The following is a 24,782-nucleotide window of genomic DNA, read 5'->3' on the forward strand; positions in this document are numbered from 1 at the left end:
TTTTTTTTTTTATTTGAAGATTTCTTACAATAAATTTTATTATTTAAAAAATTTTAAAAAATTAATTTTATTATTAAAAAAAAAAATTTAAAAAAAATAAGAAAGTTTAAAAATTTTAGTTAAAATTAATTTTTAATTTATTTTAAATTTATTTTAAAAATTATTTATTTAATTTTAATAACTTTAAATTGATTAAAAATACTAAATTAATAAAAAATTATTTTTTTAAAAATTATTTTTATTTTTTTAAATACTTTTCTTCAATATAATTAGAAAAAAATCTTCGAAATAACAAAAAGAAAATTATTAAAAGTTTTATGATTTTCAATTTTATTTTTTTTTTATTTATTTTAAAAATTCATAAATTTATTACAAAATTAAAATAAAATAAAAATAGTTAAAAATTGAATAAAATATTAAAAAAAAATTAAATTAAATTTGTTAATTCGTAAAAAATTATATAAAATAATTAATTATTAATTATTAAAAAATTTTTAATCATTTCTTAAAAAAATTTTATTAAAGTTTTTTAAATTAATTAAAAAGTTTAATCTTCATTTTTTAAAAATAATTTTTATGATTTTCAAAATGAATAATAAATAATATTAAATTTATTTTAATTTAAATCATTTTATAAATTTAAATTTTTTTAAATTAAGTTTCATAAAATTTTCAAAAAAAAAAATCAAGCATAAAAAAAATTTTTAAAAGTCGAACTGATTATTTTTTTTTTGAATTATTTGAGCTTTAATTAATAATTAAATTAAATTATCAATAATTATTTTGAAAAAATTCACATAAATTTAGTTTAAAAAAATTAAATATAATTTTAAAAAATTAAATAAAATCTAAAAAAAATTTAAAAAATCATTAAAAATTGAAGAAAAAAGTCAAAAAGTGCTTAAATGTCTCGTAATTTGTAATTCTTTCACATTTCTTCCAAAATATCTATTTTTATTATCTTTTTATAGAATTTCGACTAAAAACCTACATATTACCGTTTCATCCCTTCACGCATTCCATCAGGTGACAAAGCCAAAGATTTTGAACAATGCCCTTTTATTTTTTCGTGCTAATGAGTTTTGTTGAGTTTTTGTTCTCCTGCATTGTTGTCCTACTGATTTGTTGACGTCAAAATCAAAAAATTTAATGATCATCGCATTTAATGATCCGGCTGATGGCTCATTAGCGACACAACGCCTGACTGATTCATATTTCGAAATTATTTAATCTATAACGACGACCTGTGACATTTTTTCCTCGTGCCTAATGTCGCAATCGCACAAAAAAAAAAGAATTTACGGAAAAAAATATCATTTTTCATTACAACAATTACTCCTAATGAGCGTAATATGGTTTTCAAGCCGTCGCCGTGTTTTCAGGTCATCAAGACGTTTCTTTTTAATGAATGTACAGCAATAATCCTTTTTTAGTCTGTGAGCTGCAGAAAAAAAATGTTCACAATGGTCGTCGTCGTTTCAGTTCTAAACAATTTTTTTTTGCTCGCCCAGCTTAGTTTTGTATCTCTTGTGATGGTGTAATTTTTCACAGGAAATAAATAGCAAGCAACATTTGAACGACAAAATATTAATCATAAAAAATTCATCAGACACGGAAAATGTTGAACTATACAGCACAGAAATTGCATTTCATTCCCGATTTGAATGTTTTCTCTCTGTGCGCACATTTTTCAATTGAAAAAGCTTCTAGGTGTGATGCATTGAATTTTTTTCTCGAATTGAACTGAAATTGTAAAAAAAAATTTTTTAGAAAGTTGTCGTTTATGGAGAAAAACAAATAAAAATATCGACTTTTCAATTTTTTTTTGAGATAAAAAATGAAAAAAAATGTAAGCTGGGCTGAAAATTTAAAAAAATGTTAACTGGGATGAACATACAAAAAAAAAATCTAAGTCAAAAATGTTCGCTGAGTAAAAAAAATTAAAAATGTGCAATGGGCTTAAATTTAAAATAAAATTAGGCCCAATTTAACAAAATGTGCATTGGGATGAGATCGTAAAATTTGAATAATTATAAGAAAAAAAATGTGCATTGGGCTGAAAATAAAAAAAATCTGAGTTAAAATTTTTCGCTGGGTAAAAAAAAATAAAAAAAAATGTGCACTGGGCTTAAATTTAAAATATGAATTGAGCTCAGTTTAACAAAATACCCATTGGGATGAGGTTAAAAAATTAATAAATATGAGAAAAAATTTGCATAGGGCTTAATTAATAAAAGAATGTTCACTGGGCTAAAAAAAATTTGTTTAATTAACAAAATGTGCATTGGGATCAAAATGAAAAAAAACAAACATTGGAGTTTAATTTAAAATTTGAATTAGGTTTTAAAGCTTGAAAAAAACAAGCTTTAAGAAATATGAGAGAAAAATGTGCATTGGGCAAAAAAATATAAGAAAATTTTCAAAATGCTTAAAAATTAAAATTTTAGAAACAGAGGATATTAAAATTTTTTGCCCCAATGCACAATTTAAAATTTTTAAATGCATTTTGTACAGACGGACAAACAATCCTATATTATTACCGCATTTTTCCTCGAAATATGGTTAAAAAAATGTTTCAAGTTGGGGTAAAATTCCTGTAAAAGCTATGTTCAGAATTTTTACGAAAAGCAACCCCATGCGGAGAAATTTTCATCTAACATTTCGAACAAAGAAAAACGAACAACGAGAACAACAAAAATTTTGTAATACAAATATGACCAGAAAGGGATTTAGCATGTCATGTTGAATTTTCTTTTCCGTAACCTGAAAAAATTCACACACACATTCATTCGCTATCAATACGGGAGAAAAAAAGAGATACTCGGACAAAAGAACAAAAAAAAAATACGATGACTAAAAACGTATCGACCAAGCATAAGCAGCGGCAATAGAACCGATGAAATGTGTAAATAAACAAAAGGCGACTTGACTGGCAGCACGCTTTTTTTCTCTCTCAGCATCAATTTTGTGCACTCGTCAGTTCAATTCACCTCGTTTTGCGGGACCCATTGTGTTTCAAGTGAAAATTAAACACATGTTTCGTCGAGAACGGTTATTAGACATTTATTGGACATGCGTCAGATTAAAAGTAATCCGCTTTGCTTTTGTCCGGTAGTTTTGTGCGGTGCAATTTTTGCACCTTTTGAATAATTTAAGATTTCAATTTAGATGGTCTAGAGTTTTTTTTTTCTTCTTCTTCTCTATGATGATTGCGATGATAAAAGGGAACCTCGAGCATTATATCATTATCGTAGATTGGAGGAAAATCTAGAAAAAATAAATTAAAAATTTTTAATAGGAATTAAAGCGCTTTTTGAATGATTATTTGTGATAATTTTAAAATATTTTTATTTTATTTTTTTTTTATTTAAATTTCAATTAAAGTTTATTATTTTAATTTTTAATAATATTTTTTATTCATTCTAAATTAAATAAATTAATAATTTACAAATTATTTTTTAATATTTTTTTTAATTTTTTTAAATTTTTTAAATATTTTTTAAAAATAATTTTTTAAAATTTTAATTTTTAAATTAAAAAAAAATAATTTTAATTTTATTGAGAAAAATTCTTCAATTATTTTATTTAATTTAAAAAAAATAAATTTAATTTATTTCAAATTTTAAAAAATATTTAATTTTAATTTAATTTTTTTTAAAATTTTTTTTTAAATTAATAATTTTTTGGTCATTTAATAATTTTTTAAAAATTAATTTAAAAATAAAAAAAAATAATTAAATTATTTAAATAAAATTTTATGAAAATGACAAAAAACGAGCAAAATATCAAATTTCTTTAAAAATTACATTTAAAACGCATTAAAGAAAATAAAATGTGGGTGACAGTAAATTATTTCTAAAAAAAAAAATAATAATAATGAGACGCAGCTTCAGGGTAAATTTTTCTATCGGAATCGAATTAAATTTATTGCATCGCAATTTCTGTCGCGTATTTAAATCTAACTTTAATTCCACACGACAAATTGCTCAGCTTTAAATGATTAAAAAATCAGATCCTCAAAAAAAAAAACACAAAAAAGCGAGAGATAAATCAGACGTCTTCAATAACAATCCCCTTTCAATTCATTTATTCTATTATTATTATTACAACATTACCAATATATGCGGAAGAAGAAGAAGCAGCACAAGAAGCCGTCTTTTGTGCTCAATGTGTGTATAATGACATGGTTGTGTGTGTTTATCTAATGCGAAGAAGAAAGTAAATCCTTTAAACATTATTTAAGCAGGTAGGTATTAACTCCTTACTTTTGCACACCATGCTACATTACATATACTAAATACGGAGTAAATCTTCCAGAAATTGAGTTGAAATTACATAATGTTCATGTGTCACAGGGATATTACCGAAACGAAATCCCATGAAAGCGAATATGTAAAGATCAATCTGCTTCTTTGAAAAAAAAAAGAGAATTTATCTAAATTGAGTGTGTGTGATATTTTGGTATTTTTTGTATTTATCGGAAAAGTGTAAAAGTGAAAAGTTTTAAGTTATTTTTTTATTCAAATATATTAAAAAATAATAAATTCTCACTAAATAAATAATTTTATAATTTTTATTTATTTATTTTGATATAATTTTAATCCTAAGATTTTAATATATATTTTTTATAGTTCAAATAATTATTTTTTAAATAAAATAGTATTTTATTTTTATAAGTTGAATTACAAAATTTTTATTTTTTATACTAAATTATAAAAAATTTTTATAAACTAAAACATTTTTTTTACATGAAAATTTAATTTTTAAAAAAGTTATAAATTTTATTTAATTTAATTAAATATTTTATTATTAAAAACATAAAAAAAAATTAAAATTAAATTAAAAAATTTTCTATATTATAATTTTTATAATTAAAAAATTAATATAAATCAAAATTTTATTATTTTTTTATTGATTTGATTTTTTTTCGAAATTGATAAAATTTAATATATGATTATTATTATTTAATATATTATTATTATATTTTTTACAAAATTAAAATTATTTATATAAATTTATATTACAATAATGTTTAAAATAATATCAATAATTGTTAAAAAAAAGCATATTTTCATAAAATAAATAACTTAACACTTATTAATAATAATGAAATATATATTACATTCCTCAATAATTTTTAAAAAAATATTTAATTTTTAATTAAAAAGAAATAAAAAAAATTTTCTTAATAAAAAATAATAATAAGAAAATGTGTTCCAATATTTTTCCTCAATATTTTTTTTAGTTAAAATTTTTATTTATTTTTTATTTATTAATAATATATTTTTAATTATTAATAATATATTATTATTTTTATAATTTTTTTTTTAAATTATTTTTTTGACAAAAATAATCATTAATTATTATTGTATTAAAAAAAATAATTTAAAAATAATTAATTTATTAAAATAATAAAAAATATCATTTTTTTTATTGAAAAAAATAGCACAAAAAATCTAAATAATTATATTTTATTAACATTAATATTTAATAATAATTTAAATACATTTTTCTTATTTTTTTAACCGAAAATTCAATATAAATCTCCATTTTCCGCATAAAATTTCCCTTATTTCCCCAAAACACTCGTACAACTTCCTTTTTTTATTTATTCCACAAATTTTTCCCTTTGTTCCTGTTGCTTCTCAATCCTTTTGTCTCCTTAATTGCCTGTAATTAAGAAAATTTATTTATTCGTATTATTATATTAATTGTTAAAACATCATCAATAAAGGAGCAATTCAGGAACAAAACTTTTTCAAAAAAAAACATTTTTTAATGATTATTATTTATTTTTCTTGAATGTTCTCCGTTCATCATCTCGAGCAACAACAACAAGAAGAATTCTCCATAAAATAAACTTAGTCTTGTAATTTCTGATTTTATTTCGTTTCATACCAAAACACAAAAAAAAACCGAAAGAAAGTAAAAGTTTTGGGTCGATTTACTTAGCACGCAACCATAGTTCATTGTAGTATAAATAAACATTAAAAACATATATTTGAAGAATAACCCAAACAAAGCATCGTCAGGCATGATATACGGTCCCTTTAAATAATGGAACAAAAAAGATTAAAAAATAAAATGTCAAAGAAGATAAATAATAAAAAAAATTGAAAAAAAAAGTTTTCGCGCCCATTCAAGCATTCAAATAAATCCTAATATTGTTTTCGATAAAACTAACACGAAGAATTTTTTTTTATTATGTAGCGGAATTATTTTTTATTTACTTTAACTATTAGCATTCTTCGTGTCACACAGCATTTAGTAAGAAAAAAAAATTATAAAAAAATAAAGAACAAGAAAAAATTACGTCACTCAGTCAGTAGTTAATAGTTAACTTAGGTTCTTGCCCTGTCTCGTGCTTCGTAAATTTTTTTGTTTTATTTTTTTTATTTAATTTTTTGTTGCTATGTCTCGTTAGCAACTTCCATTTTTGATTCAGAAAAAAATTCTGCGACGTAATTTTTTTTTTTTGCAAATTTATTATTTAACAGATTTCCTGCCAAACTGCCACCTGTGCTATAAAACTCGAATTTTTGCTATAAAAAAAATTTAAAAACCCTCCCCTGACACTTGTTAGATTTTCTTTTCCCCAATCCGATGGAAAATGCCACTCACGCCGGAATTACAATCCGTCGAGAACAATTTCGAAGGAAACAACTGAGAACCTGTTGCTCCTCTAAAAATTTGTTACCCCGAAAAGTTTTATGGGGGTGGCAACCTATTAGTGAGCAATTGTGTGTGAAACCGTTTTACTTTTTTTAAGGGGAATTTTTTTTCAAGTCTATTTAGATCGAAGATAACGTCGACTCGACTTGTTGCATAGAAGAACATAAAAAAAATTATTCTAGACTTGTTGCATGGAAAAAAATTTTTGGGAATTTAATCTTGATGAATTTGTCAAGCACTTGCGGAAATGGAACAAAAGTAAAAATAAAATCGTCTGTGAAATTAAAATGTTTGAAATGAAATTTTTCTCAGACATCGCCACACATGTTTGCGTCTCGTTCTCGGCTTGTAATTGAATTCCGTTTGAATGCCAATGAATTACACTTTTTGACTTACTTACTTGAAAATTTAATGAGTAAACAATGTATTTTTAGATTTTATATTGTAAACATTAGTTCAATAACTATAACAATAAACACGTCTCATGTTCAGTTTAATCTTTAAATTAAAAAGAAAAAAATCTCATGATTTAAAAATATTAAAAAAATTTAAAAAAAATCATTGAATATTTTTTTTTAAATTTAAGAAAAATTACATATTTTAAATTATTGTAGGAACTAAATTTTTATTTATTTTAATTTTTCAAAATATTTTTTTTTAATAAAATAGGGTATCGAAAAATTATTTTTAAAAATATTTATTAACGAGAAATTAATTAATTTAAAATTATTCTTAATTAAATAAAATTATTTAAATAAATTTTGAATTAATTAAAAAATTAATTAAAAATTATAATTAAAAAATTTTCCCGTTGATTAATATTTTTTAAAAATAATTTTTCGGTACCCTATTTTAATAAAAAAAAATTAGTTAGAAAATAAAAATTATTTATTTAAATTTATTTAATTTAATATTGAAGTGACAGCTGTCAAAGTTTGACATTTAAAATTTTTAAATTAAAAATTTTAGAATTAAATTCTGTTAAAAAATCGTTATTAATGTATAAAATATGAAAATTTGGAATTAACTGTCATTTTAAATTAAACACAAAAATTTTACAAATTTTTAAGCTGTCAAAATTTTGACAGTTCATTTTTTTTATTAAGTATAAACACAATTTTTGAAACTATTTTATCAATTTTTAATAAATCTCACATTTTACCTTTGCTAAAATGAAAATTTGGCATTTAATAAATTTGACATCTGTCAACCTGTCAAAAATAATGACAGTTGCAAAATTCTTGAGAATATTTCCCAGCAATTCTCAACTGACAAAATTTCTTAAATTTTTGACTTATACTTAATTCAAAAATTAGAATTTTATGAAAATTTTGACATCTGTCATCTTCTTGAACTGTCAAAATTTAAAAAAAAAATTAAAATTATCATTTAAAATACTAAAGTTTGACTTAATTGCTCTGTGATTTTTCCTGAATTTAATGTTCAACTTTTAAAAATGTTCAAAAAAGTAAAACTTTTGACATTTCTTATCATTTAGAACTGTCAAAAAATGACAGCTTTAATAATTTTTGTCCAAATTTCATATTTAAGTAATTTTAAGTGAATTTTAGGTTACTATAACTCAAAAAATTAAGTAAAAATAGTTCGACAATTGTCAACTTTTAAAAAAATTTGACACCTGTCACCTGTCAAAGTCATTAACTGCACTTTTGGTTACCAAAACCCAACTTTTCATGGTTTGTGGTAACTCAAACTGGAGAATTATCATCAAAAGGGGAGAAAATGAATGATAAGGATAGCACGATTTCCATTAAACTCCACAAAAAATAGGGAAAACGTCCCATTCAGATCTCGCATCGGCGCACTTTTAACTTACCATGCAGACTCGCGAGAACCATACAGGGATTGGAGCGATTATACAATACTTTAAAAGGTACATTGCCATGTGTTCGTGCGGAGATTTAAACAGACACACAGTGGGTAGACTAAGAAAACCGAAAGGTAAATGTTTGTTATTACGTTCGTTCGTAGTTGTCGACTTCGTTGTATTACAATTATTCTTTTGGAATACGGGCGGTCGGTGTACTCTTTATTTGGCTTACCTGTGCTCGAGTGTGTGTGTGTGTGTGTGTGTGTGATAAAGGTGTTCTTGTTGGTGATTCTCGCGTTTTGTGAAAGACGACGACGACGACGAAACGCTCGAAGAAGAGCAGGTTGCTCAACGAAGCGTCGTACGGTATGCGGCGAAGCAACATGTAGCATGTTGATATCGAGACTGGAAGTAGAAAGATTTTTATAGCACGCGGTCGGTGTACTCTATTTTGTATTACTCATCGTGAAATTCTCTTTCTCTCAGCTAAAAATTGTTCGTACGGTACACGTGTATGGTACAGCTACGGTACGTACAGAAATAATATTCTGGTCTCCGGGATTCATTCACTTCGCTTACACTACACTTACTTACTTTACACACTTGTGTACTGACTGTTAGTTAGTGAAACATTTTCATCATCATATTATTTTACCTTTGAAACAAGTCGATTTTGCTTCAGTCTTTATACAGTCTTCGCTTTAACCCGTTCCAATCTATCCGCCGCTCTTAAAATATTATTATAAAAAAATATATATTAAAAAATATATTTAAAAAAAAATATCATCAACTGTTTTATCACAAAACAAAAATAAAAATATAATAATATTTAAAAAAAACGCATTTTTTCGGTGAATTAAAAAAAATAATTTAAAAAATTAAAAAAAATAATTCAGACATTAACATTTATATTTTTCACTAATTTTTCATTATATTTCTATATTATTTTTAAATAAATTTTATTCGTTGTTAACACGCCGGCCAAACTCGTGTAAATAAAATTAACACGTCAGTATAAATAAATATAATCAAAAATCGCTTCAAATCACAGCACAGCAGAAAATCGCAAATAAAAAAAAAGTGAAATAAAAACATTTCTCAAAAATTAAAAAATTATATATAATAAAAAATATATATATTTAATAATATAATTTTTCTCGAATAAATAACAAACAACCTGAAAAACCAGTTGCGCTATATCATATCACTGCACAACAACATACAAAAAAAAAATAATTTCTGATTCTTGTGAAAATAATAAAAAAAAACGTAAGAGTTGAATAACAAAGCCAAAGAAGAAGAACAATTTTCGAACACTCACACTTGTAAAAATAATAAAAGAACACAAAGTCAACTCGAAAGAAGAAAAAAAAATCAGAATTGTGTACTATCATCATCACACAAACAACCAATTCATTGAACGACGAACGCGTATCAAAGCCACATAAAACTAAAAAACCTGAATTGAAAATAAATAAATTTTTTATATTGTTGTATATTCAAGTTCTCTTGTACTTCACTCTTCTCTAGGTAGGTTCAGTTCTTATTAGAATTTTTTTATCAGTTTTTTTTAATATAAAAAAATATTTTTTTAAAGGATTTTTTTATTTGAATAAATTTAAATGAGTTAAAAAATATATTTTTTTAAATAATAAAAAAATAATTAATAATAAAATTAATAAATATTGAATTTTTAAATAAAAAAAAATATTTGAGTAAAATTATTTTAAAAATTTCAACTTATAGAATTTTTTTGAAAAAAAATAATCTTTAAAATGTTTTGTTTGTTTTTTTTTAATAATGAAAATTAAAAAAAAATATTTTCGAGTTAAAATAATTTATAAAACAATTTTTTTCGAATAAAAAATAATATTATATAACTTAAAGAATTTTTTTTATTTTTTTTATAATAAAAATTAAAAAAAATATATTTTCAAGTTAAACTATTTTTTTTTTATAAATAATATAATATAACTAAAAAAAATTCTTAAAATAAATATAATTTTAAAAAATTAATAAAGAATTTTTTAAGTTATCTAATGATATTTTTTTATTAAAAAAAATTATTTAAAATTACTTTAAAAAGATAATATTTATTTGAAAAAATTAAGAAAGAATTTCTTAAGTTATATAATATTATTTTTTATTTTAAAAAAATATATTTAAAATTACTTTTAATTGAAAATAATTTTTTTAATGTTCGTTATAAAAAAAAAATTTGAAGTTTTATAACATTATTTTTTTTTCTTCAGAAAAATATAAAAAAAATAATTTGAAATTTTAAAAGTATTTTAACTCGAATATTTTTTTTTCAATTTTTATTATTTAAAAAAATATAATAGATTTTTTTTCGAAAAAAAAAATAATATTTTTCGAGTTCAAATTTTTTTCGAATAAAAAAACAATTTTATATAACTTAAAAAAAATCCTTTAAAAAAATAAAGATAAACAAAAATAATAAATCCATGAACCTTCCTAATATACGATTTAATGTTGTTTACACACAGGCCACACCATTGATATAATCAGAAGCAGAAGAATTTAAATACATGTGAAATAAATGAGATAAAAAGAATACATATATATAAAAAAGAAAAGAATAATAATATAATACATACCACGAGAAATAATAAGCTAACACGTAAAAAACCGAAGAAGAAGAAGAGGAAAGGCATAGGCAGAAAGTCAAAGAACGCCAACATATTATATAAAAAAAAGAATTAAAGAATCTACACATAAGCACACATATTTTTACGATTGTTGCTTCTTTGCCGTAAAAAAAAATAAATTTTTTCGAATCTCTTTTTAATAAATATACACACAAAGTATATTTTAATCAAATCAAAAAAATAAAAGAATAACCGGTGTCAATTCCCTACCATTTAAAAAAAAAAGTTTCCTATCCAATACACAAAGTGTGCTGGTGTTAACAAGTTAATTTTTCTTCGTCAAAAAAATAATTTTTAAAAATATTGGGCAAAAAAGGCCTTAAAAAAGTGATATCAAAAGGCAGTTTGTAAGAGGAAAAACATTTCTAAGGTAATTATTATCAAAAAATTGGAATTAGCAGGAAAATAAAAAAAAAATAAAGTTGCTCAAAATTAAAAAAAAAAAATATTTATTCACATATCAAATCTTAATGTTTTAACAAAAATTAGTAAAAATTTGTTAAATTAAAAAAATAGGAGCAAAAATATATATTTTTATTATTAATATTAATTAATAATAAAAAAAATTAAAAAATAAGATAATCAAAAAAATATAATTAAAATTAAATATTAAGAGAAGAAGCGCGTCTTGACAATCAATTATATAGCAAGACTATTTGAAAGCAACCATATTTAAGTGAATATATGAGACAATCTTTCTCGCTGTGTACTTTACAATCTTTTTAAAATATTAAAAAAAATCATTAACTTTTATAAAACTTACTCTACGTGACAATCTTAATATTCTATAAAAATAATAATAACAATCATATACTTGTATTTTTCAAATAATCTTTAAAAAAAATATCAATCATATATACACTTAAAGCTTGATAAAATAGTAATAGGAAGGTGTTAGAAAAAATTTGTTAGGAAATAGTTCAATTCTTATTAAAAAAAAGTATTAGAAAAAAAATTAGTATTAAAAAAAAATATTAAATAATAATATTGAAAATCATTGAAAAATATAATTATCACAACGTATTTCCCACCGAATCAGCAACAAACTGCTTTTTGTCCCAATCTGTCTCTTACTGAGCAAACATCAGCACATTATTATCAGAATCCAACTTACCTAAATCCCACTCCTTATTATCCGGTTCATAGTAATAATAATATTAATCAGCATCTTCAGCATCAGATTTTATTAAATAATCAGGTAAAATGATAATAAAAAATATTTTTATATAAGAAAATTTAATTTTTAAAGTTCATAAAGTCATTTTATTTTTTTTTAGTATATATTTTTACTTTAAAAATATTTTTATTTACTTTTTTTGCTTAAATAAAATAATTAATAAAATTAATTTTAAACTATATTTTATTATATTATATTTTTGAAAATAATATTTGAAATTTTAACTTAAATTCAAAATTAATTTTTTATTATATTTTATTATTAAATGAATATTTTTTTCACTTATTTTTAAAAATTAAATATTTTAATGAAAAAATACTTTTCATCATTTATTTTAGATATTTTATGCAAAAATATCATATCATTATTTTTTTATATTTTTTTTATATATTTTAATATAAAATTAATAATTTTTTGAAATTAATTTTTAAAAATTTAAGATTTAAATAAAATTAAATATTTTTATTTATTATTTTAAATATTTTATAATTTTTTAATATTTTATTCAAAAAAAATTATTTAATAATTTAATTTATTTATTTTTTTATATTTCTTACCAAGATATCAAACAGAATAGTTTAAAAAAATATTTTTATTAATTTTCAATATTTTACTTAATTATTTTTAATATTTTATTTAATAATTTTTATTTAGTTAAATATATATATGTATTAAAAATTATATTTCTCCATTATTTAAAAAAAAGTTATTTTATATATATATATTTGCTCTTATGTTATATTTTGTAATAATTGTTTCCATGTTATATGTTTTTGTTTTGACGCAACTTTATGAAAATGTATCTCACTGCGTAACATTTTTAAATTAAACTCAATTTTCTATATCTCTAAATATTGTATTAACAGCAACAATTTGACTCAGCATCCACATCTACGACAACGTCAACAACATCAATTTCATCGCTGTGTGGCAGCTCAAACGGCAATATCAGTCAGAACATTGCAAGTAATTGTCCCCCAAATACATTTATTCCGGTTGTGAGTGCGGTAACACCGGGACTTGTATTTAATTTGTGCAGTAATAATATTAATATAAATAATAGTAATAATAATAACAGTGAACAAGTGCAGTATTATTTGGTAAACAATCCAGCCAATAGTAGTAATTTTAGCGACAACTTGTCCGAAAAATCAAAAAATAATAATTTAATAAAAACGTTGTGCAGCAAAGAAATAATGGTAAGACTATCATTGATGCAACCAAATTCTACCATACAATTGCTACCATTATTTCCTGGATCACAAAATATTTATTCTATTAATCATAACAATAATAATAACGACACACCTGCTATCTTTTCCAATATTATCCATAATAATAATAATCAAGTAATCAGTAATAATAGTAATCAAGTATTTGTACAACAATCTGCAATCAGCACAACTGTTGTTGTTCCTTCTTCTACCACTACTAACAATAACTATAACCCATCTACTACTTCAATAAACAATCGTTGTTGTTTGCAAGTTGTTTCTCCAAATAAGGTACTTTTATGTTGTTTAAAAAATCAGAACAAAAAAAATCCGAGCTACTTTTCCATTTTATTTTTACAATTATTTTTAATTTATTTTTTGCACTAAACCTTTAAATTACATTTTTAGCTTCATTTTTCTACATCATTAAGTATTTTTATATTTTTAAGGAAGATGCAACAAGTAAAAATGTTTCACATTCTTCCAAACTTATCAAATTAATAAAAAAAAACTTACAAGCGGTTAAATAACCGATTTTTACCGATTGAAATTTGGAAATCGCTTCTTGCTAATTCAATATTTTTAATAGCTATTTTTTGCATTATTTTTAAATTTAAAAAAAATAAAAATAGTATTGTTCATTCACTCAGAATTTAAAATTGAAAAATTATTTATTTAAAAAATTAAAAATAAAAATTTGAAATTAATTCAATTTTTTAAAAATTAACTTTAAATAACAAAATTTTTTAATTTTTGAATAAACAAAAATAATAAAATAAAAATATTTTTAATCATTCCAAAATTTCACATTCGTGAATTTCAAAAATTTTTATAAAATCTCGATTAAAATTTTAAAATCGCTTTTTTCTAATTCAAAAATTTCATAAACAAATTTTTTAATCGAATAAATAAAAAAAAAACGATGCATTAATTTAATTAAAAATTATAAATTTTAGAAACTCAGAAAATATTAAAAAAAATATATTTGAGTATTCGAAAAAAAAATATTAATTTTAAAAAATTAGCTAAAACAAATTCAATTTTATTTCTTAAATTAATTTTTTTACAATATCAATTAATAAAAAATTTAAAAATATATATTTTAATTTTTTTTAAATATTTTAAAATTTTATAAATATTTTTTTTTAATTCTAAAAAAACAATTTTAATAAAACAAAAAATAATTTAAAAAAAATGTGAAACAATTTTCCTCATTGCTCTATCCTCAAAATAAAAACTATCATCTAGTTTGTAGAAAATTTAGCCAATTAATCGGTTTTGCAACTTTTTTTTCTGTTTCTTTAATAAATGAGTCTGTATATAAAACGTTCGTCATATTAAACGCTATAATAATAACAAATAATGATAACTACAGAAGAAAAAAAGTACTTCGTCTGGAGGAATTCCAACGAACGAAGATAGAAAAGAATTTTTTGCACGTGAAGAAAATTAAACACTTGCTATGTGTGTGTCTTCCTTTCGTTTCTTGATATCTTTTCCTTTGCGTGTTTGTCGTCTTATCCGTTAGTTATGTAATAATAATACCATGCAAGTTTTTTTTTCTGTATACTCTGGCAACCTGTGAATGAGTGACTGGAGAGCAAAAAAAAGAAAAAAATGTTAAATACACAATTACGCTGATAGCTTTTTCTATTTTTTTTTCGCATCCTTTTCTAGTTTATGTGTGTCCGACGTTTCTTGGTTGTTAGACAAGCCTGGCACTTTGCATCATTTTTATTATAATAATTCCTTATAAATATTTTTCTTTTTTTTTAATATTATTTTTTTATGTGTAATAATAAAGGAAAAATGTTGCTTCATAGATGTTCAAGGAAAAAAAACGAAAGAAAGAATACTTGTCATGTCAACTGGTTTTTCTTCTCGTTTTTTTTTTATTATTTTTACTTAAACTAAGACATTTTTATACACATTTCTGCCTTTATGTAAAGCAACATGAAATCTTCTTCGTGTTCATTTCATGGATTTTTTACTCTTTTTCTTCTATGTAAATACCTCGTAAGAATGAAATGAACACAAAGCTAAGGCTAAGCTAGAAGAAGTAGTAGAAAAAAAGTTGTTTGTCCAGTTAAGAAAAATTCTTTATAATGATACTGTAGTTCTTACTTATTCATCTCCGTTCTTTGTAAATGAATTTTCTGTGAAGCTCAAGCAACTCAATTGTATTTATAAAAAAAAATCAACAAAGGAAAAGTTTTTTTTTATTTAAAAAAAAAAACGAAAAATTTTAATCCCATTTAATTGTGTCTCCTTCCGTTTTATGGCGTCGTCCATTTGGATAAAATGGGGCATTTTTTGACCCCACCCTCCCCTAAATTCGAAAATTGTCGAAAAATAGCGAAACCCCCTGATTTTCGACGTATTTTTTAACATGACCCCTCCCCCTTATTGAAAATTTTTAATATAAGTTCAAATTTCAATGGAAACTTCATTGAAAAAATTTAAAAAAAAATTCCAATGAATAAAAACTTAGACAAAAAAGCTTTTAAAGTCGCAAATACTTTAAAAAAATATTCTAAAAAATTTAAAACAAAAAAGTTTTAATTTTTACGATCGGGGGGGGGGGGGGCAAATTAGAATAAATCGTATTGTATGGACCCCAGCCTCCCCTAATTTTTCAACGTCATTAATGGATAACGCCTAAGCCGATTTTCGATGTGACTACTTAGACACCTCTCCTTATTTTTTTTCTAAAAAAATGAACATGAGAGACTTTAATCATGTGTATTTATTATTTTTATTGGGAAAATATTTTTGCAGCTCAGACACACTCACAAGAGCAAAGAGATAGACACTCGAAAGAATAACACACTCGCTCGTCACACTCTTGTGCAAAGACAAAAGAGACACGAGAGACCCACATTGTAGTCGAGGACGACTCGACGAGAGTGGCGGGCGACGACGACGAAGGATGAGGAAGTAAATATATATAAGCATGATAAATGTGAATGAATAGAAAATTGTAAAAGATAAAAGGATTTTCTGTTTTGTTAGACGGTTGAATTGGTTCGACAAAAGAAAAACAGAAAATTTTACCTACACACGGCGCTCTATTCATTGAGAGAGAGAGAAGTTAGAGACAAAAAAGATATCATCATCATCATCGTTTTGTGTCAGGAAGCTGAATTGAAATAAAATAATGATGATAATGAAATAGCATTCATGCAAAGTAATTTAAATCAAATATGTGTGTTTTTGGATACTTTTTTATTAGGTTTTTAGACAATGTGTGTTTTTAACGCATGGCACGGTACGGATGAATGAATGAATGGAAAAAGAGGTAAAATGATGAGAAAAGTTGGTTGGGGAAAAAGTTGGTGTGGCGTTTAATTGAGTGGGAAATGTGGGCTTTTTGTATGATTTTTGAAGTTATTTAGCTAATTTAGTGAATTTATCGGATATTGGATAAATTTGTTGAATTTTTGCTTGGTTTGGATTAATTAGATTTAATTTTGAAAATATTTTTTTTTTAATTTTAGAAGTTGAAAATTTTTGATAAATTTCAAGCTTTTAAATTTTAATGAATAATAGAGACTAAAAAAAAAAATAAAATTTAATTTTAAATTAAAAAAAATAATTTAATTTTTTAATTTAATTAATAATAAATTTAATTTTATCAAAAAATTTTTTTAGAAAAATTAAAAAAAAATATTTTTTTTAAAATAAAATGTGAAAATATTAAAAAAAAAAAAATAAAGAATATTTTATTTAATGTTAATAAATTTTTAATTTTTAAAATTTTATTTTATTTTCAAAAAAAAAAAATTTGACAATTTTATTTGTTTTTTGAATAATTTAATTTAAAAAAAAAAATTAAATTTTATTTTATTTAAATTCATTGATGTTTTAAATTTAAATAATTTTAAAATATCCTGAAATACGGATAAAATTTAATTTTGGAAAAAAATTACTAATTTATTTTAAAAAAACAACTAAATAAAATTTTACATTTTTTTTAATAAAATAAAATTTTAAAAATTCAAAATTTATTAAATAAAAATTTAAATATCTTTTTAAATATTTTTACATTTTATTTTAAATTTTCTTAGAAAAATTTTTGATAAAATTAAATTTTTTTTTAAATTTTTTATTGAACATTTAATCATAAAGAAGTGAAAATTTTTTTGAGTCAAATAATTTGAATTAAAAAAAATATTTTAAAATATTTTGTGAATTTTTAAGAAAAAAAAATAATTCTAAAAATTTCTAAATTGTTGAAAAAACCTTTAAAAAGCAGTTTTCTATCATATTTCAATCAAATTTTCATCACTTTTCTCGTTTCTTCGACAAAACTCCCCTGAGACGCCTAAACCTCCCAATATAATTCATCCACATGCTCTTCAAAACATCTCATTCATTCCAAAAATAGAAAATGCAAAGCAAAATATATACAAAAATATGCTGATTGTGATTATGTATCAGCTTTTCGTAACAACTTCTCTCTCGTAGTTGTAAATAAATATTTTCAATCATTATTATATTCTCGTGGCGTCGATATGAAACGCGCGCCACGTCGTCAATGATTGTTATATTTTGCATTTGAATCAAAGTGTTTTTTCTCTCGTTCTCGTTCTGTTATCGAATGCATGTAAACAAATAAAAACAAGTAAAAAATCGATAAGTTTTTTTTTTCACACAAAGTTTTAAATATTTTCCATCGAAAATTTAAGAGATTCAAAAAGTTCTGCTTTTCTTGCACACGTTTGTCACCCTTGCATGCCGACCTTTCGAACAACATGCAAATTTTCTGGCTCAACAGCTTGTAAGCAATAATTCTCGAGATTTTTCGTGTGCTCGTAAGATAACAAAAAAAAAATATTTCCGGTGAATAAGTCTTCCTGACTGCGAAGAAAAATTTTCGAGAAAAGAAGTCAGGTAAAAATTTTATATTATAAATATTTTGCTCTACTAAGCTTCTTGTCTTGTTTGCGAGTCATTCCTGCTGCTGCTTGACTTGAATGACTTGACGTGAGTGATGCAGAAAAAAAAGTTTCGATCGTTCGTCGGCAGCTGTGCCATTCTCGGTACATGTCTGTAAGTAATCAATTCAAGCAAATAAAATTGAACAAATGTGTTGGTGCTTGAATTTTATGACTTTTCATTCTTTGGATTATTATTTTTTTTTTTGTATTTGTGCATTTTTGTTGTTCATTTCTTCTACGATTTTACGGTGCGACAAATTTTTCAAATAAATTTTATTTTTGTTTAAAAAAAATTATTTAAAAAATTAAAATAAAATAAATATACGAAAATATAAATAAAAAATATTAAAAATTCACATTTTAAATTTTATTTATTTTTTTTTAAAATAATTATTTTTTCAGGATTTTTGCAATTAAAAAAAAAATTGCAAATAACAAATTTTTAATTTAATTTAATTTTTAATTTTATTTAATTATTTTTTATTAAAATAATATTTTTAAATAATAATTAGAATTTTTTTTAATAAATTTAAAAATAAAATTAAAATATTTAAAAAAAAATTTATAAAAAAATAATTTTATAAATTTTTATTATTGTTTTTTATCAAATTTTTTTTTTTATTAAAATTTTCATTCATTTATTTTTTTTTAATTAAAAATTTATTATTATTTTTTTTATTATTTAAAATTTAAATTAAAAAATTAATTATTTAAAAAAAATAAATAAAATTTAAAACATAAATTTTTATTTTTTTTTTTAAATTTATTTTTAATTTATTTTTTATTTAAATTAATAAAAAATTATTATTGTTTAATATTTTTTATTAAAATATTATTTTAATTAAATTTAAAAATTAAGCAAAAAATTAAGATATTATTTAAAAAATTTCATCGCACCGTGCTTTGTACAAAAGAAGTAAAAAATTGGCTAACAACTTTTTGTTCCCCAAAACTTTTTGAATGGAAAAGATTAAATTCTCGCTATTATTAAAACGAAATAAAACAAAAAAAAAAGTTTTTTAATTTTTCGTGATTACGTTTATTTATTATTTTAGCTTGCCATTGACTCAGCTGAAAAATTGCAGTAAACAATTATAATTGCATCAACGACTTTTTTTGCCGTTGCTCCTGAAAGTTTGGAGATGGATTTCAATTCAATTAGACTCCAGGCGCGCAATTTATTTATTTATTATTTATATATATTTTAAACTCAAACACAAACTTTGTTGTTGCGCTCTTTTGGCTTGGCGCTGGCGTTTTGCATTATTTCAACTCTATCGAGAATCCTTTGTCCTTTGTGGATGGATCCGCGTAGAAATGTGCAGCAGCAGCAGCGAAATCATTCATAAATAAATAAATAAATGGTTCCCTTGAGGAGAAAAGAAAATTGTTTATTTTTCGTTTTTTCGCTATAAATAAGCCCGAATGAACATTATAAATAAATAGTTTCAATGTGCGGCGACGGCGACGATAGAGGTGTAGTGACGAATCTATAAATGTATGAAATAAAATGCACATTAATATCAATTTTCCGGTCAGAAATTGAAAAATTATCGGTTTTGCTGTCGCTGTTGTTGTAGCTTTATATTTTAATGCAAGTGTGACAAGTCTCGATGATGATGATGATAAAGATAGATATTTTGTTCGTGTTTCGTGCGAAATAGAGAGAGAGAGAAAGAGAAACAGAGTGTGGTAGACAATTTTTAAATTGAAAAAAAAGTCAAGTGTTCACGGGGAAAAAATAGGCAATCAAATGGAAAATCTTTATAATTCAATTAGCGTTTTAATTTTAAACTTTGATAGAGTAGTTGGCTCTCGCTTGTGTTGTCTATTCAGCTGAACTAAAAATTGTTTTTATTTTTCTCTGAAAAAAATTACAAATGATTTTTTTAAGAATTTAAATAATTTTATTTTGAATTTTTACTTTAAGTTCATCATTTATGAAAAATTATTTTTTTTTAAATTTTATAAAAATTTTAAAAAATTAATTTTTAAAAAATTTTAATTATTAAAATTTTTAATAAATTAAAAAAGTATAATTATTAAAAATTTTTAATAAATTAAAATTAAAAAATTATTTTTAATTAATTAAAATTATTAATTAAAAAAACAATTTTTTTAAAACTTTAATTTTTAATAAATTAAAATTAAAAATTTTATTTTTAATTAATTAATTAAAAAAATAATTTTTTTTAAAACTTATATTTTTTCATATTTTTTTAAAGAAAAAAAAACTCAGAAAATTTATCGTATTTCATTAAATTTTTATTTAATGATACAAAAAAAAACACAACATGGGTCGATAAAAATTTCCACATAATCCTAACGTATCTGAGATAACGCAATTAAAAAGTTTTTATTTGCATTTTTTTTTCGTTGTTAATTGTAACATAACATTGTTGTTGGTACAATTTAGTTATCAATGTTTGTAGTAGAGTCATTTTAATTAGTACAAGTTCAATATTTGTATTGATATTGTTAATGATGTTAAATCAATTGTTGGAAAATTTACAAGCTTGAGTAACTTATGAGAGAATATAATTAATCAAAATGTATAAAAAATATAATTTTTATCATTTAGAGTAAATTTTTATGAAATTTTTTTAAAAATTAAATTTTAAAATTATTTTTTATTTTCCTCAATTTTTTGAGTATTTAATTATTTTTTTAATTAATTTTTTTTTTAATTTAAAAAATGTTTAAAGATTTTAATATAAAAAAAAATTTAATTACAAAAATAATTTTTGTAAAATAAAAAAAAAATATAAATATTTAAAAAATATTTTGATATTTTTATAGTAAATTTTATTTAATTAAATTTGATTTAAAAAAATATTTAAAAATATTTTCAATAATAAAAAAAATTTTAAAATAATTTTAAATTATTTAATCTAATTTAAATTAATTTTATTTTTTTTTTAATTTTTTAATTTAATAATTTTTTTATGGTTTTGAATCCTAAAGTGTTAAACTGCGAAAAGCAATTTTTTTCAAGACCAACTATTCAAAAATAAAAAAAATCGTCAACACCTCATAATAATTAAATATCAACTCCGGTATTTTCCTCTTCACATTTTTTTGTAATTACTTCCCTTTTTTTCCTTCTCCTTTATGTCTCGTTTTTTTCACTAAATAAAAAAAATTCTAACAAAAAAAATCGCAAATGTGTATATAAATTTTCTCCTCATATTTTAATTTTCATCGCCTTTTAGGCATTCGCTTATTTATTATTTTTTGTCTAGTTTTTTTTTCCTATTTAGTATTATTTTATAATTATCAACGCTTTTCCCTATTCTGCGTTAAAGACAAAAAAAACAACCACGCATGTTTGAATAAATAAAATGTATGAAAAAACTATGCGAGAAAACTGTAATTACATGTTTTTTGTTACTTTTTTGTCGTTTTGTGTCTTTTTAAGCGAATAAGAGAAAGAGACGACTAATGATAATAATTATAACTCTACGAATAAAAGACAAATTCCTTGCGGAAAATATTTTTTTTATTTTATTTTATGTGAAACCACGCGGTTTTATGGCATAAAATTTTATTCTTACACACACGGAAAATTTATATAAAAATTTATTATTTATATATTAAAAAAGTGATGGAAAAAGGGGCTCTTGATCGTAAAATAAAATAAAACAAAAATAAAATATTTAAAGTGCCCTTTTATTGTTTTTTTTTGTGTTTTAACACAAAATTTCCCGTAAGAATAATATTAATTATTATTTTAATGCCACACCACTCGTAAATGATCTTGTTATGTTCATACGAAAAAAAATTTTATTATAATAAAATTTTTTTTTTTATGAAAAAGGTCGTCCTTTATACCAAAAAAAAATAACAAGTGGGTTCCTTTAATTTACTACATGTTTATTTTTAATTTATTAATAATTGCGTTAAATTCATAAAATAAAAAAAAATCCGCATGTCCTGTGAAAGGGTCAGATTTTTTTTTTGAAAAACAACTTTAATGTATCTCTTTAAAAAAACATCTCATTAACTAAATTGCCTGTGCGCTAGTTTGTTAGCTCCCCTTTTTCCTATTTTTCCTTCTTTATCACATCACACAGATATTTCGTGTACTTCTTTGAAAAGGATGAAAGACATTCCCTTTGTAGGAATCACTTTCAACATGGGGCAAGACGACGACGCGGCATCAGCATTATGATAAAAATCAATCAAATTATTTTTGTACACCTTTTTGTTGACTTTCCTTCCAAAAAGCAACAAAGTTAATCTGCCGCTGATTTCGTCTATGCGGCATTTACGAAGGAAATTGTATATACTTAAATATTGTAAATGCCAAAATTGTGTTTACTTTAAAATTTTTTCCCATTTAAATTTAGAATCGTCCAAAGAACCGTGCCACGCCATGCTTTTTTAGACGTAATTTATAATGTTTATATAAAATTGTTAAAAATTTTCGCGGGTGAGAAAGTTTGTTTACTCATCTTTTTTGTTATTATTCTTATTATTATACTGCCATGAGATATAACCAACCGACCGACGTCTGATATTGAACTTTGTTAATTTATGTAACCGAACAAGATGTCAGATTTAGAAAAAGTTTTCGACATTTCTTCTTTTTTGTCGAGGATTTGGTTCAATAAGCTGAAAAAAAGGGGAGACGAGAGAAATGTGAAACATCTAATAACGAACGAACGAAAAGATTATGAACATTTTGTGAATAATTAACGTAATAATAATCATATTGAATAATTTAGTAGAAATTTTGTGTGTTGTTAACTAAATATTATCGTTGAACATGATTAAATTTTACACAATTATTGTTATTTTAACGTGTGTTGTGATATGCGCTGTAGTTTGAAATTTGATAGATTTTAAGCCTTTTTTGCCTTTGAGGTACTTAAATTGATTCTATTTTATTAAAAAAAAAACCCCTCTAAAAATATTCCTCAGGGTCTTAAAAATAGAAATTTTAAGCCTTTTAGATGTCAAATTAAAAGTATTGGAACTCAATTTGACATTTATAAGGACTTAAAATTTCTATTAAAGATCAAATAATCAATATATAGTGATTCAAGGTCATTTAAAGGTCAAATTGGGGTCTTAAAACCAATTTGACCTTTAAATTACCTTGAATTACTTCAATGACTTAATTTTAAAATACTCGAGGTTAAAATAATCTCTTTTAGACCTCAAAAGTGACTAAATTAACCTCTAAAGAACTTCATATTACCTCTTTGGATCTAAAAATGAGACCCAAAGAGGTAATATGAGGTCTTAACAAAACCTAATTCCCGAATTGACGAATATCCCATGGAAGGGGTTAAATCTATCACTATGGAAGCTAATGTAAGTCCCTTAGAGATAATTTAACCCCTTCAGATGTTAAATTCATCTATTCCAAAACCTTTGTGAGTTTGAACGTTCGTTATTTTCCACAACTTCTACAACATGACGAATTAATTTATAAAATATTTAACATCATGACATTGTTAATGTTTCGTTCGAAACTTAATTAGCAAATAGAGCAAACAAGGATTTTAAAGCATTTTTTCTACAATTCTAGCAAAAAAAAATCCTTTATCCTTGTTCCATTTTATTCCATCTGACTTTTACCTCGCTCAGAGGAAAAATGCTGAATAACAAACAATACAAAATGATAATAGTAATCTTCTTTTGTCACAATCACATTACTATTTGTATGCCATCTCCGACTCTCGTAAGCATCGTATTAAAAGAAGCAGAAAAATGATGGAACTTTAAGCATATCATCATCTCGACAGAGTTAAATTTTTGCATTATAAATGATGTCTGTTTGTTGCAGCATAGCAGCAGCGCATTGTTGACGGGTTATGAGACGATAACGAGATGAAGAATGATTTTGTTCGAAAGGAAGTTGGCAGCAAAAATATGCGTTACAAAAATTAATGGTTTTCCGGAAAATTCTTTTTTCCGTGTTGCGTGTAAATGCATTACCTTCATCACAAAGCTTATGTTTAATTTAAAATGTAGCAGACTCGAAACTTTGTAAAAGCTTATCTTATACTACTCTTGAATGTCTGGGATGCAGTTTGTTCATTACATATGTTCGTTACAATAATTCCCTGTATTTTTTTTGTGTATGTTAAAAATGTATGTTGCAAAGTTTTAATTCTCCCTCTGTGTGTGTCTCTGTCTGTAATTCCAACAACGTGAAAATTTGCATAGTCAGGACTTTTTTTTCGGTACCAACAAAAAATTTGTTAGTTTGTAAATGTTTTGTTTATCATCGTCATATATATGCAAATTTTTGTTGTTTTCCATGTTATA

At 22.7% G+C, this 24,782-nt stretch overlaps 1 protein-coding gene across 7 annotated transcripts in view; it reads left to right on the forward strand.

Annotated features, from left to right (window-relative positions):
• Positions 1-24,782, forward strand: part of LOC134835986 (polypyrimidine tract-binding protein 1) — a 191,255-nt gene that overhangs the window by 81,176 nt on the left and 85,297 nt on the right. The window contains exons 1-3 of one of the 7 annotated variants that reach the window (XM_063851071.1): positions 9,707-10,033; positions 11,011-11,542; positions 13,216-13,548. The exons of 5 other annotated variants lie outside the window; for them this stretch is intronic. In XM_063851071.1, coding sequence (XP_063707141.1) covers positions 13,546-13,548 — 3 coding nt within the window. In that variant the 5' untranslated portion in view covers positions 9,707-10,033; positions 11,011-11,542; positions 13,216-13,545. Of the gene's footprint in view, positions 1-9,706; positions 10,034-11,010; positions 11,543-12,318; positions 12,371-13,215; positions 13,549-24,782 lie in introns of those variants that run through there. One more of the 7 variants, XM_063851072.1, reaches the window with a different exon arrangement.

The sequence above is a fragment of the Culicoides brevitarsis genome, chromosome 3 (genome assembly GCF_036172545.1).
Source record: "Culicoides brevitarsis isolate CSIRO-B50_1 chromosome 3, AGI_CSIRO_Cbre_v1, whole genome shotgun sequence".
NCBI lineage: Eukaryota > Metazoa > Arthropoda > Insecta > Diptera > Ceratopogonidae > Culicoides > Culicoides brevitarsis.